The following is a 13643-nucleotide window of genomic DNA, read 5'->3' as shown; positions in this document are numbered from 1 at the left end:
TATTTTTAAATTAACTTATAATTAAAAAATAAAATTTAAGTCAAAAATTATATATAAATAATCAAATTCAAACACCCTCTTATTTTTATATATGACATTTAATCAGAAAATAAATTTTGAACTATAAGGGAAAAACACAATTTGATATTAATAAAAAAAAAATTGAGAAGGAGGAAAAAGGTGATTGGATGAAAATGACACAATTAAGTACAAATGATAATTAATTGAGTTTAGAGGTATTTGATTTAATTTATAAGTATGTTATATTTATTTATAAGTAAAAAATTATAAGTAAATTACTGTTTAATTTAGTTTACAAGTAAAAAAAATTATTAAAAATAAGTTAAAAGTCATAATTTTTTAAAAATTATCATACTAATTTTTTAAAATATCAATACTATTATTATTTTAACAATCACAACACTCAATGAAATATTAATTTTTTATCATTTTAATAAATTAAGTTACTTTTAATTAAAACTTAAATTATTTAAAAATTAATTTTAAATAATATTATCAAATAATTAATTATTTATTTTTAAATAAATTTATAATTAAAAGATATATTTTAAGTTAAAAATTAAACGATAAGTATCAAATTCAATACCTTCTTATTTTTAAATATGTAATTTAATTAGAGAATAAATTTTGAACTATGAGGGGAAAAACACGATTTGAAATTAATAAAAAAAATTGAAAAGGAGGATAAAGGTGATCGCATGAAAATGACACAATTAAGTATAAATAATAATTATTTAAATTTAAAGTGTATTTAATTTAATTTATAAATTGATTAAATTTATTTATAAATAAAAAATTATAAATAAATTATTATATAATTTAATTTTTAAATAAAAAAATATTAAAAATAAGTTAAAAATCATAATTTTTAAGATATTAATACAATCTTTATTTTAATAATTATAAATGATATATTTTTTATTATTTTAATAAATTAAATTATTTTTAAATATATATTATTATTTAAAAATTTATTAAATAATTAAATATTTATTTTTAAATTAATTTAAAAAATATATTTTAAATTAAAAATTAAAAATAAATAATTAAATTAAATACTCTCTCAAATTTAAATATATTAATAAGTAGAAAAAGTATTAGTAAAAAATTGAAAAAGAGAAAAAAAGTGATTGGACGAAAATGACAGGGGCAATTTGGTCATTATAAAGGGAGTGCCCCCTGGATTTGGTACAGTGAAGGAAGAAGAGGGTGTCCCAAAAGAACAGCTTGGGCGTGTTCCAATTGGGAAACAAAAAATTCAAAAGAAAAAAAATAAAAATAGTTTCATACGACGTTGGCGTGTTATAATTATGATATAAGATGATTTTGTTTTCTATTTTCTGAGTTAAAAGAGAGAAAACAAAGGTCAAAGGAAAGCAGTTGGCTGTTGCTGGATGTTGTTATATTAGAGCATGGTATGGCATAAGGGCAATGATTTTCGGTGAAGAAGAGAAACAAGATCAGAAACTCGTGATTATCAGAAATCTCTTTAATTCTCTCTCTCTCTCTCTCTCTCTCTCTCTCTGTGCACCATCTGGGAAAGAGATGGTAGAAACAGAACTGAACCAGAAGCAGCAGGCAGGTATTATCAGTCCTTCTTAAGGAATTTACAGCTCCGTCTCTTCCTTTTCTCGTGATCTCTCTCTCTCTACCAAAACTCTACAAAAAAAAAAGAGAAAGATCCCTTTCCCTTTTTTTGCCTTGATACACTTCAGACTTTACTCTTCTTTGAGCTCTTTTGGCATGCTTGTGTTTTTGCTGCTTTATATATTTATATATATCTTAGCTCCATACTTGCAACAAGATTTTATATCGACGAGGAGTCGATCAAAGGCATTTTACGGGGTGGAAAATATCAAAGGAGAGGTGTTTAAGAGGACCCAGTTGGTGAAACGTTGTTTTGAGGCGTAAAGGAGGGGTTTTTTAGGTACTCAGTTGGATTGCGAAAGGATTATAGGAGAAGGAGATAAGAAGAACAAATGGGTAGTTGTGGGAGAAGTGGGACTGTTCGGCAGTATATAAGGTCGAAGGTACCTCGCTTGAGATGGACTCCTGAGCTGCATCACTGCTTTGTTCATGCTATTGAAAGGCTTGGTGGTCAAGACAGTAAGTCAGATATATGCTTTGTTTCTTCGTCTACTATTTTCTGTTTCTGTAAGATTTTTAATGTGTGGTTTGTTCAGTTTCTTTGGTTATTTCCCACTTGTATCTTCCGGTGATTATGTGATTCCTTTCTCTCTTTGTAGAAGCCACTCCTAAACTCGTTCTTCAGTTGATGGATGTGAAAGGACTCACCATTTCACATGTGAAGAGCCATCTCCAGGTTGTACTTAATTTCTTTTACCTTCTCCTTTTGATCCTCCCCCTTCCCTTCTTCCTCTTGACTTGTGTTCGAATTTCTAGTCTTTTCCAGACGTTTAAACACCCTTAATCGATATGCTTACCTGTGTTTCCTTTGTTTTGACCAGATGTATCGAAGCATGAGGAGTGATCTGGGCAAACAAGGTATATATCCAAAAGCTTTCTTTCTTGGAACCGCAAAGCTTGTTTAATTTGTCTTCGCACATGTGTGTATAAATATTTATTGATATGTCGGGTAATATATATTTCAACTCCCATAGCCTCAAGCCGCTTAAATTTTCCTTGTTGCATGCCTTCAGGTTCTGAATCATCTATCGTTGTTTGTGTAAATGGCATTAATGGGAGTCTTTGTATTATACTTTCCTCTAATGGTTTTTCTCGAGAGTTCTCACATGTAAACATATGTTTTGGAAAAGAGTAGGAGCCTCACTTCATTTATTATCTCTCATTTCTGCTTGATTTTATGCCAAAAGAGTTGAGAACAGAATAATCCTGTATACCTTTCAGATCTTCTAATATTAGCATTTTTGATGAAACCCACAACCTTAATTTCCAATCTAGTTGTTCTTGATATTCTCTGTATCAAGCCATGTTAAATGCCATAGATGATAGACCTGCTTGCCTTTACTCTCCTTAGCTTTTTATTAAAAGGCCCATCTACAAGTGTACTCATGGAAGGCTGGCTATTACTTCTTTAACTTGACATGTTTTTGTATGCCTGTGTTTGGTCTCTCTCTGTGACAGATAGGAGCTCTACCCATCAAAGAAGAAAATCTTTTGAGGAGCATGATGGGTGTGTTAATGAAGTAAAACCCATTGAAGAATCAGATTCTCACTTCAACTACAGTACCATCCCTTCAAAAAGGTCAGCTTAGCTTTTACATCCTCGTGGTTTAGACTTTCCAAATATCAGAAAACGTGGATAGTACAAGAAAGAAACAAAACAAGATTTGCACTGTTGCATGATCTTTTCCTTTCAACTCTTACTTTTTCCTTCTTTTCAAGTTCTTTCTGTTTGATCTCTCTTTTCTGCAGACCAAGAATCGAGACCAGGAGTTCAATCTCTGATCAGAACCTGCAATGCAGCCAAGGAATATGTGAGACAGTCGCGAATCCGTACTCGCTTGATGATTATATGGGAATAAAAGAGGGTAATGGTGGTGGTTTCAGATGGAAGCAGACCCATTCTAAGCCCAAATCCACTGCCTTCTCTCTGCCACACGATCTTTGTAGCCTCAACTCCTCCAAATATGCAGCGGAAGAATCTGATTTCCTCAAGGTACACTCTAAAACCCCTTCTCTCTCTCTCTCTCTCTCTCTCTCTTTCTGAGGTCAGCCAGCCTTTTTACTGAGGTTGAGTGTAACGTTGGTTTTTGGTTTCACCTTTTCTAGTTTTAAACTTTCAAGCCTTTTCTAGTTTTCTCTCTCTCTCTCTCTTTTGCAATTTCCAGTTAATCACTCGTATGACCAGTGGTAGTGTGAAATATCCATGCTTCTCCGGTCAACCTCTATGGTTCCCAAGTGTCCCCATTTTACAGCTTTAGTTTTGGCAAAAGTGTTCACTGGCATCTCCCACTACGGCTAGGACTTGGAACTTGGACACTTTCTGGATGGACAACATTATTTACACACACACACACACACACCTCCTTGTATGCACGGTTTTGTGTTGCACGGTGGCATTAAACAATATTTGCTTTTATAGCCTAAATGGTTCCTTTACTGGGCTAAATAGGCCACTCATCACTACTCACCAAGCCTACTTAACAGATACTTGAGAAAATTTCTTCAAATAATGACATTCTCTTTTTCAGTAGCCGAGGCAACTCGTTATCATCCTTTAGGTTATTAAGAGACTTTTCTTTTTTAAGCTTATAATTTTTCATATTCAGCCTCGAGGGTGGGAATGGTTGACATGTACAGTGCATTTATTTATTTATTTCTGTTTCTTTTATTTGGAATGCCCATAAATACCTAGGTCTTCCAAATGTGGCCAACGCATATCCTATGGTAAACAGTTAGCCCTAATTAAGCAATTAGTTTATCATGTTAAGCTATTTATATGTTTTAGTTAATCTTCTGCCAAATAATAGCTTTCTGTCATATAATTTCCTTGAGCCTTGGAAGCCCTACGAATTGGTAATTAGCAATCCTGATTTTCAAGGGTTTTTTGGCACAACCCACTTTCAAATTTTCTTAGGCCACCTTCCAGAAATGATTGTATAGGTAGAAAATATTATATTCTGTGGTCCATTGTCACTATTGTAAATGGGGGACCTATGATGGGGAAGACAAAATGGAAAATTCAAAATAGTTAATTTATTGTATAGAGTATACAGTACTTCAGAGTTTAGATCCTATAGATCTTAATTTTTTATTGTACTGCTCCTTTATTGCATTATTGGACTGCCCCATCTTTACTCTGTACGTAGCTACTACTCAATGTCTCTTCTATATTTGTATACTAAAAAGATTTGAATTATCAACTCCACAATCAGTTCCTGTAACCTGGAATTCACATTCGCGGTTCATATATCTCATGTTCTTATCAACAAGTTCAAGGATGAGCATATCTGATGAGGTTTTTTTGGTGCATTCTTGAATGGTGATTGGTGGGGTACTTTACAAATTTAGATGCAGCCGTATGCGATCTCAGGAGTTCCAATATTTGTTCTAGGTTTAAAATGAGCAATCTTATAAATACAAAATTTCAAGCATTGGCTGCATTATGATATAGGGAGATGCAAGCATAAGTGCATATTCTATATTTTTTTTAATCAAGAAATGTTTCTGTTCTCATTTTGTATTGCAGATTGCCAAGCTACAGCAAGGAGAGTGCAAACCAGCTGGACAAATGTGGAAACCTGATGCTACTAGAAGTGGAAGAACAGAAGATGAAGAGGGTGGTGGCTGCTGCGAGTTATCGTTATCTCTCTCATTGCCTAATCCTTCATCATGTACCAGTGAGATGAGCGAGGCGTTCTCATCATCCGTCTCTAGGTACACTTTCAAAGATTGTTCTGGCTCTTCTTCAGGAAAACGTAATATCAACTTGGATCTATCCATTGCTCTTTGTGGTATCTAAAACCAATGTAAAGAAAATTCATCTGTTTTGTAGAAGTTATATCTTTTTTTTACTCTTGAGAGGAATATTTCTTAGTTCATTAATTTTCGGTCCTCTTGATTTTAGCCATGCTTTTCATCAATACCCCTTTAGTTTAGTTTTTAATGATAGAAAATTAATACTAAATCAACAATCAGATTAAATAAAAAATAGTAAATATGAATTACAAATAAATAATACAATTTAAAATGATGGCAATAAAAAAATTTAAGAGAAATTGATTAGAGAAGCATATTTCGAGTGAATTGAAACGCCAATTTTTAGCGCTATCTTTTGAGCGAAAACTATTTGGTTGTATCAAGTTGTATCAAGTAATTAATCAGTCACATTGCTCTTGCAAAATACCTCAATCCATTGGAGTTTTTATGTGTTGCCAAGTTTTTTGAATCGATTATTGAAAATTTATTGGTCGATATACTCATAATATCAGGCAGAAAAATTTATTTCTTTCGGTATATTAAAAAAGTTAAAAAAGATGTAATAAATAAATATAAAGTAAATATATAATGATTAATTTGTGAGAGAAAAGAAAAGAAAATTAAAAGTTGAATAGAATTTAGCGGAGAATATGTGATGATAATAGGTGGTTTATAAATCGAAAAAAAAAAGTGTTTTCGAACGGTTAAAAATTTTTAATTTTAATTCGTTAATGGTTCATAAATTGAAAAAAAAAGTGTTTTTTAATAATTAAAAATTTTTAATTTTAATTTGCTAATAAAAGAAATTATGTCACTGATCTTTAAAAACTCTGTCTAAGTAGTTTGTGTTTAGTCGGTCTCAAATTTGGATAAAGGAGGAGGGTTGCGATAGATGACAACCAGCGTAAAAATTTCGTCACACTTTATTATATGGATTCAAATGATATAAATGTTAGGGTGTCCTCTACTAACGACGCGTTACATCGGAGCTCGAGTGCAGTGAGAAATATGCAAGGGTGTAGGGCGTTCACCGAAAGCGACGCGTCATGCCGGCGCCTAGGTGTGGTGTTAAGTGAGCAAGGGTCCCCACATCATGGATGGGTGTGGGTAGAGTAGTTAGTCCATAAGACAGATAGTAGAACAGATAGTGGAATAGAACACAAGATAGACATAGAAAATAACATAAGATATCATAGAAGGAGACCAATTAGAAAGGAGCAGGATAGAAGGAGAATCAGGGTTGGTACTTGGAATGTTGGATCACTTACAGGAAAATTAATGGAGCTTGTGGATACCCTGGAAAGGAGAATGGTGAATATTGCTTGCATTCAGGAGACTAAATGGGTAGGAGAGAAAAGTAAGGAAGTGGGTAATTCAGAGTACAAACTGTGGTTTACCGGAAAGGAGAGAAACAAGAACGGAGTGGGCATGATCATAGACAGGACATTGAAAGACGCAGTAATAGCTGTGAAAAGAGTAGGAGATAGAATTATACTAGTAAAGTTAGTACTAGAAGGAGAAACAATAAATATAGTTAGTGTTTATGCCCCACAAATAGGACTAGACAGTGAGAGTAAATAAAAGTTTTGGGAAGATATGGATGATTTAATGCAAAACATACCGAATGAAGAGAATGTTTTCATTGGTGTAGATTTGAATGGACATGTAGGAAGTAATAGACAAGGTTATGAGAATGTTCATGGAGATTTTGGTTTTGGCAGTCGAAATGAGAAGGGAAAAAACATCCTGAATTTTACTATAGCATACGACCTAATACTAGCAAATACCTACTTTATAAAAAGAGAGTCACATTTAGTGACTTTCAAAAGTGGGCAACATAGAAGCCAAATCGACTTCCTCTTAACCAGGAAGACAAATAGAGCTCTATGCAAGGATTGCAAGGTCATTCCAGGAGAGGCTTTAACAAGTCAACATCGGTTGGTGGTCTTGGATGTCAAGTTTAGGAACAATTCAAGTAAAGTCAGAAGAAATAGTGTAGCTCGAACAATGTGGTAGGAGTTCAAAGGAGTGAAGCAAGTGAAGTTAAAAAATAAGCTTCTCAAGTCCGAAGTATGGAAGCTGGGTATGTCTTCACAAAAGGCTGTGAAGAGAAAAAGGGAATGGTATAAGAAATTACCTAAATGTGATAATAATAAAGCATATGAACAGTACAAGATAGCAAAGAAAGAGGCAAAAAAGGCAGTTAGTTAAGTAAAAGCACAAGCCTTTGAAAAGTTATATGAGAAACTTGAAACTAAAGAAGGGGAGAAAGATATTTATAGATTAGCAAGGAAGAGAGAAAGGAAATGTCAAGATCTTAATCAAGTTAGGTGCATTAAGGATAAAAACGGAAAAGTGTTGGTAAAAGATGAGAATATTAAAGAAAGATGGAGAAATTATTTTAATGATCTCTTTAATAATAGTCAAAATGGTAATAACATGAATATAGACTATAGAAAAGAATGTGAATTATACTAGAAGGATTAGATCTTTAGAACTAAAGGAAGCATTTAAGATAATGAAATACCAATTGAAGTGTGGAAGTATTTGGGAGATATGAGAGTGGCATAGTTAACTAAATTATTTAATAAGATTCTAAACTCAAAGAAAATGCCTGATGAATGGAGGAGAAACATTTTAGTACCTATTTTTAAAAATAAGAGAGACATACAGAGTTGCTCAAACTATAAGGAAATTAAACTCATGAGTCATACTATGAAGTTGTGGAAGAGAGTTGTGGAGCATCGACTACGTCATAATACTTCTATCTCTCTCAATCAATTTGGTTTCATGCCCGGTCGTTCAACTATGGAAGCGATCTTTATTATTAGAAGCTTGATAGAGAAATATAGAGATGTGAAGAAAGATCTATACATGGTTTTTATTAATTTGGAGAAGGCTTATGATAGTGTTCTAAGAGATGTCTTATGGAATGTGTTAGAACAAAAGAGGGTATCTATTAGGTACATATAAGTGTTGAAAGATATGTATGAAGGAGCAACTACTATTGTGCGTACAGTAGGAGGGGACACGAGATTTTTAGATCTCAATTGGATTATACCAAGGATCAGCCATAAGCCCTTATCTTTTTACATTAGTTTTAGATGAATTGACGAAACATATACAAGAGAGTATTCCTTGGTGCATGATGTTTGCGGATGATATTGTTTTAATAGATGAGAGACAAGAAGGAGTTAATAGAAAGCTAGAGCTTTGGAGAAGTACTCTAGAGTCAAAGGGTTTTAAGTTAAATAGGACGAAGACAGAATACATGCATTGCAAGTTCAGTGAAGGCCAAACTGATGATAAGGAAGGAGTTAGTTTGAATGGAGTTGTATTGTCCCAAAGTAATCACTTTAAATATCTAGGTTCAGTCCTTCAAGTAGATGGGGGATGTGAGGAGGATGTTAGTCATAGGATTCAAGCCGGATGGTTGAAGTGGAGACGTGCCACAGGAGTTTTATGTGATCGTAAGATTCCCAATAAGTTGAAAGGAAAATTTTACCGTACAGCCATACGACCGGCTATGTTATATGGTAGTGAGTGTTGGGCACTGAAAGAGTCATATGCGTCTAAGATAAGGGTTGCAAAGATGAGAATGTTAAGGTGGATAAATGGCCATACTAGACTAGATAAAGTCTATAATGAGAGTATTAGAGAAAAGGTAGCAGTGGTGCAAATTGAAGATAAGTTGAGAGAAGGAAGATTGAGGTGGTTTGGTCATGTGAAGCGTAGACATACGGAGGCTCCAGTTAGACAAGTAGAGCACAATAGGTTAGAGAATAGAAAGAAAAAAAGGGGTAGACCTAAATCGACTTGGAGGAGAGCAGTACAACATGACCTAGAAGCATTACATATTTCTGAGGATTTAACCCAAAATCGTTTAGAGTGGAGAAAGCGAATCCATATAGCCGACCCTAAATTTTTGGGATGAAGACTTAGTTGAATTGAGTTGTATGTCACTGATATTTAAAAGTAGTAAATAAATAATGTTAAAAAGAATTAATTTTAAAAATAAAAAATAAATTTTACTGAGTTAAAATTTTTTTTTAATCATTATATATATATATATATATATATATATAAATTTAAAATTTTAAATAAAAAATCCAACATTTAATCCACCATCAGAAGAAAAATTTTAATACGATTATTGTCAATGGTGGATTTCACACGTGGTTCCATCATAACCTGGTAGAGTTATGATGTCTGAATTTAAGTGTCGAGCAAAAAATATTGCAATGCATGAAAAAAAAAGTAATTGAATTGTAAAACCTGTTACTTTGTTTGAAGGAAACATTATGTCATTGTAATTTTGGGTTTATTTTATTATAATTAATAATTATAATTAAATCATGCATAATAATTATAAATAAAAACTTTGAAGGCAGGTAGTTTTTTACTTCGACATATAATTATTGTATGTATAATTATAAATTATATCACAATGTTTTTTTTGTTAAAATGAAACAATTTTGAAGTATCGTCTCATGCACTGAAAAACAATTTATTATTATTATTATTATTATTATTATAAGATGATATTACCAAAGTTATATCTCCAGCATGATCAAAGGTGGACCACTCTTTAAGAGCTATTTAATGACAATTTTGAAATTTCTAGTACAAATCCTTAAATTCTTAGTAAATTGTATAACTGCATTGAGATTTATGGAAAAAGGAATTATTATATTTTAACAAAAATTTCTTTTTTTTTTTACACTAAAATGAAATTTGTCATCAGGTTATTGTTGAATTTTCAACGTTTGTATAGCATTGCTTCGCTTTGGGATGGTGGATGATGTAAAATATTTTTTTTGTTTAAACTCGATTTATTATAAATTTAAGACATAAAATTTATAATGCTATTCATCCATTGAACACATTAATTTTACATATTTATTTTTTAAGTTTATAATGAACTAGTTTAAACAAAAAATTTTTCTGATATAAATTGAATTAATGTCATTTAGTGTCACGACCCAACCTATGGGCCGGACTGGCACTAGGATCTGGGCTAGCCTAAAGCCCCCGAGTCCTATAGTAAGCCTAATTATTTCTCAATCCAACTCTAAGGCCCATTTGGGCCCAATTTCAAGAATTTAACCAGATAGAATTCGGCCATAAAATGGACCTTTTAACAGGGAGTTGTTGACTCACCCGATCTATAAACACAATATATAATCATCTGGGAAGCTCAGCTCGCCCTCCACATAATCAAATATCATGAAATAAATAAGAGCTCAACTCCCTCATCCAATCCAACATACATGTTTTTAATAAGTTTACAGATCCAACATTGCAATTATATTACAAACCCAAATCAAATAAATATTTCTAACACATGCGGAATTCTAGAAGTTAACATAATTATACAAACACTACAGACATTAATAGACGACCTGCGAAGAAGAAAAGCAGGTTAACCACAACAATAATCCTCCTGTAGCCTGGAAAAATAATGAACATGAGTGAGCGTTCGACTCAGAGAGTAAAATATCAATTTTAACCATAATCTCTATAACTATCTAAAGCTAATGCACCCTGTTGAGTGAAATGCAACATAGTCATAAATTTCATACAAATCACATCAAAAAGGCAATTTGAAGCACTCACACACCCAATACTGTCAAACAATACATATATGAAAGCTGATCTCCTATACAGCCCTCTTAATCCAACCTCTGCCAACGAATATCTCAAGCCGGACTTTCACTTAATAAACCAATACGGGGTCCCAGCGAAAAACTCAAGCTGTGTCTACCCCGAAGGACCGGGTCCCAGTGAAGATCTCAAGCTGTGTCTACCGGTCCTGTCCATATCTAATACTATATCACACGCACGCCAACGCACACCCATTGTTCCAAATCACCACAAACAATATCCATGGCACTTCAACATTTATAAATGCAATGTAAAACGTGCCTAGTGTTTATCTACATAGATACATACATATAAGTGATACATGGACATGCTTGAACATATAATAATATCGAAATTACAATTAAAATTAATATTTTACTCACAAACTTAACCGCAGTTACTGTAGAGGCTGGGCGGAGGAGGAAGGTTGTCCCGGCTCACCTGATAATTTTTATTACAATTATTTAGTACATTTGACTCAATACAAACTAAGAAAAAGACCAAAGATGTCTTAAGTCGTGTCAAAAATTCGGCAGAGCCTTCCCTCTACCTAGGACCTACCCAACCTGCCAAAAGGCTTAAAACACATTTCTATATCCACAAACCATACACCCATAACTCAATCACATCATACAGCCCCTCCTGGGCCCATCCAAACAGTCATCAATCACAATATGTAAAATTACAGTTTAGTCCTCATAGTTTTACCCTTTGCAAAAACTACCCAAATGAGTTCTAAAAATTCTAAAACTTTTCCCCGAGGTTCTTAGCATTATTACTAAGCTAATGCAAAAGGAATTATAATTTTCTGAGCTACCACGAATATTTTATGGATTTTTAATCCCATTCAAGCACTAGAAAATTAAGAAAAAGCAAGGTTCGGGTTTACCTATGCCGATTCCGACTCTGGGGACGCGCTCGGGACTTCTGCCAATGGTGGGGTAGCCAAAATCTCGACCCAATTCCAAGACTTTTTCGGTAGCCTGTCTGTCTGGTCGGAAATTTATAGACCTGGGTAACCATCGAATTTCTGCGAATTGAAGGTACCTACACGAAGCCCACAATACAGGGGTTAGTACATAATTTTTACAAAATTTTCTAAGCTCATTTAGTGCTCAGAAAAATACTACAAAGTTTCGTGAGACCCAATGAAAAACGGTGTCAGAAAATTTCGAAATTTATATTGCCGCGAAGCTCTTGATGAGTGGAGTGCTCTGGTACTCTCGGTTTTCTCGTGGGGTTCACGGTTTACAAGAAATCTTGACCAAAAATCGAAATGTGCTAAAACTTCCTGGACAAAAATTGGGCAAACCACTCAATGAATTTTGGTGTTATTGGTGTCTATGGAAAGCCCTCGAGGTGTAGATGGAGTTTGACACAAGATCCGGCCCAAACAGTGGCCGGATCGACCTGATTTTGGCCAGGAAGCCGAAACAGTGCGCGCGCACAGGTGGGTTTTCCGACCGCCTGAGACGTCAGCCGACCGTGGGAGGCACTGGGGCGGCGCACCGGCAAGGTGGGGAGAGCTGGGTGGCAGTGGCGCAGCGTGGGGAGGAGGGAGGAGAGAGAAAATGGGAGAGAGAGGAAGAGGGGTCGGGGACGCGCGCGGAGGAAGAAGAAAAGGAGCTGGCCGGTTCGATTCGATCGGGCCGGTTAGATTCAACCGGTCCGATTCAAGATATAAATTTTGAATTTTTACTTTGCCATGGGATCGAAAACGAGGCCAAAAAAATTCGAAAAAATTCTAAAAAATTTAGAAAAATTTGTAGAGTCCAATATATTTTTAGTTTTGCCACGTGGTCTTTAAATTAATTTTTAAAAATAATCAAAGTTTTATAATTTCGGAAAATAGAACCCAATTTCTAAAATCCAAAAAATTTCAAATAATTTTTTAAAATTTAAATAAAATAAAATATTAATATTTACTCATAAAATAATAAATTTAAAAATTTGGGGTGTTACATTTAGGGTCTCGAATTTCTGATATAAATCTGTTTGGCTGCTGAGGAAATACTGGAAAAGAAAAGGAGATCCAGGGCTTCAGCCTATTTGTTAGGGGAAATTATGAAAATGCTTATCCAGCTCTCTCTCTCTCTCTCTCTCTCTCTCAACCTTGAACCATTGAAATTTTATGGTTTAGGTACAGGCATCAACAAATATTAATTTCAAGGAAAGGTCATTGAAAGAAAACAGCATTGACGAAATAAAATTATCTATTTTCTTTAGCTGCACTACAAGAAGCCATAATCCAAAATAATAATAGCAGTCTTTGTTTTAGCTAACTTTGGAGACTAAGAGAGTGTGAGAAGATTTGAGAGGAAGGTATGAGAGTAGTGAGTTACGACATTATAATTTAAAATTATTTTTTAATTGATATTTAATGATTCATCAATAATTTTGGAGAGAATCTCACTTTGCTATTGACAAGTACCATATAATACATATTTATCACAAATTAAATTACATAACTCTAATTGAAAAGTGCACCAAACTACATCATTTTTTTTAAAATAGTTTCCCTTATTTGTTCTGCTTTGTGTCGTGTATAGAAGATGAATGTAATGTGACCTTCACAC

The 13643-nt window shown here is 33.6% G+C and overlaps 1 protein-coding gene across 1 annotated transcript; it reads left to right on the top strand.

The window, feature by feature from the left end:
* Nucleotides 1-1359: 1359 nt before the first annotated feature.
* Nucleotides 1360-5571, top strand: LOC110668870 (putative Myb family transcription factor At1g14600). The gene is made up of 7 exons (XM_058136811.1): nt 1360-1603; nt 1808-2127; nt 2268-2344; nt 2490-2526; nt 3127-3247; nt 3418-3661; nt 5195-5571. The coding sequence occupies exons 2-7, from the start codon at nt 2001-2003 to the stop codon at nt 5465-5467; spliced, it is 879 nt and encodes a 292-aa protein (XP_057992794.1). The 5' UTR covers nt 1360-1603; nt 1808-2000; the 3' UTR covers nt 5468-5571.
* The last annotated feature ends 8072 nt before the right edge of the window (nt 5572-13643 follow it).

Source organism: Hevea brasiliensis, chromosome 15 (genome assembly GCF_030052815.1).
Source record: "Hevea brasiliensis isolate MT/VB/25A 57/8 chromosome 15, ASM3005281v1, whole genome shotgun sequence".
In the NCBI taxonomy this organism is placed as follows: domain Eukaryota; kingdom Viridiplantae; phylum Streptophyta; class Magnoliopsida; order Malpighiales; family Euphorbiaceae; genus Hevea; species Hevea brasiliensis.
The sequence above is the reverse complement of the archived record's forward strand: the minus strand, read 5'-3'. Positions and strand labels throughout refer to the sequence as shown.

What these genes read in the sequence shown, in the direction of transcription:
- LOC110668870 (XM_058136811.1), top strand. Translation starts at nt 2,001, where the DNA reads ATGGGTAGTTGTGGGAGAAGTGGGACTGTTCGGCAGTATATAAGGTCG. An exon ending in GAGTGATCTGGGCAAACAAG is followed by an intron (nt 2,527 to 3,126) that starts GTATATATCCAA and finishes TCTCTGTGACAG; the next exon opens with ATAGGAGCTCTACCCATCAA. An exon ending in AAGAATCTGATTTCCTCAAG is followed by an intron (nt 3,662 to 5,194) that starts GTACACTCTAAA and finishes TTTGTATTGCAG; the next exon opens with ATTGCCAAGCTACAGCAAGG.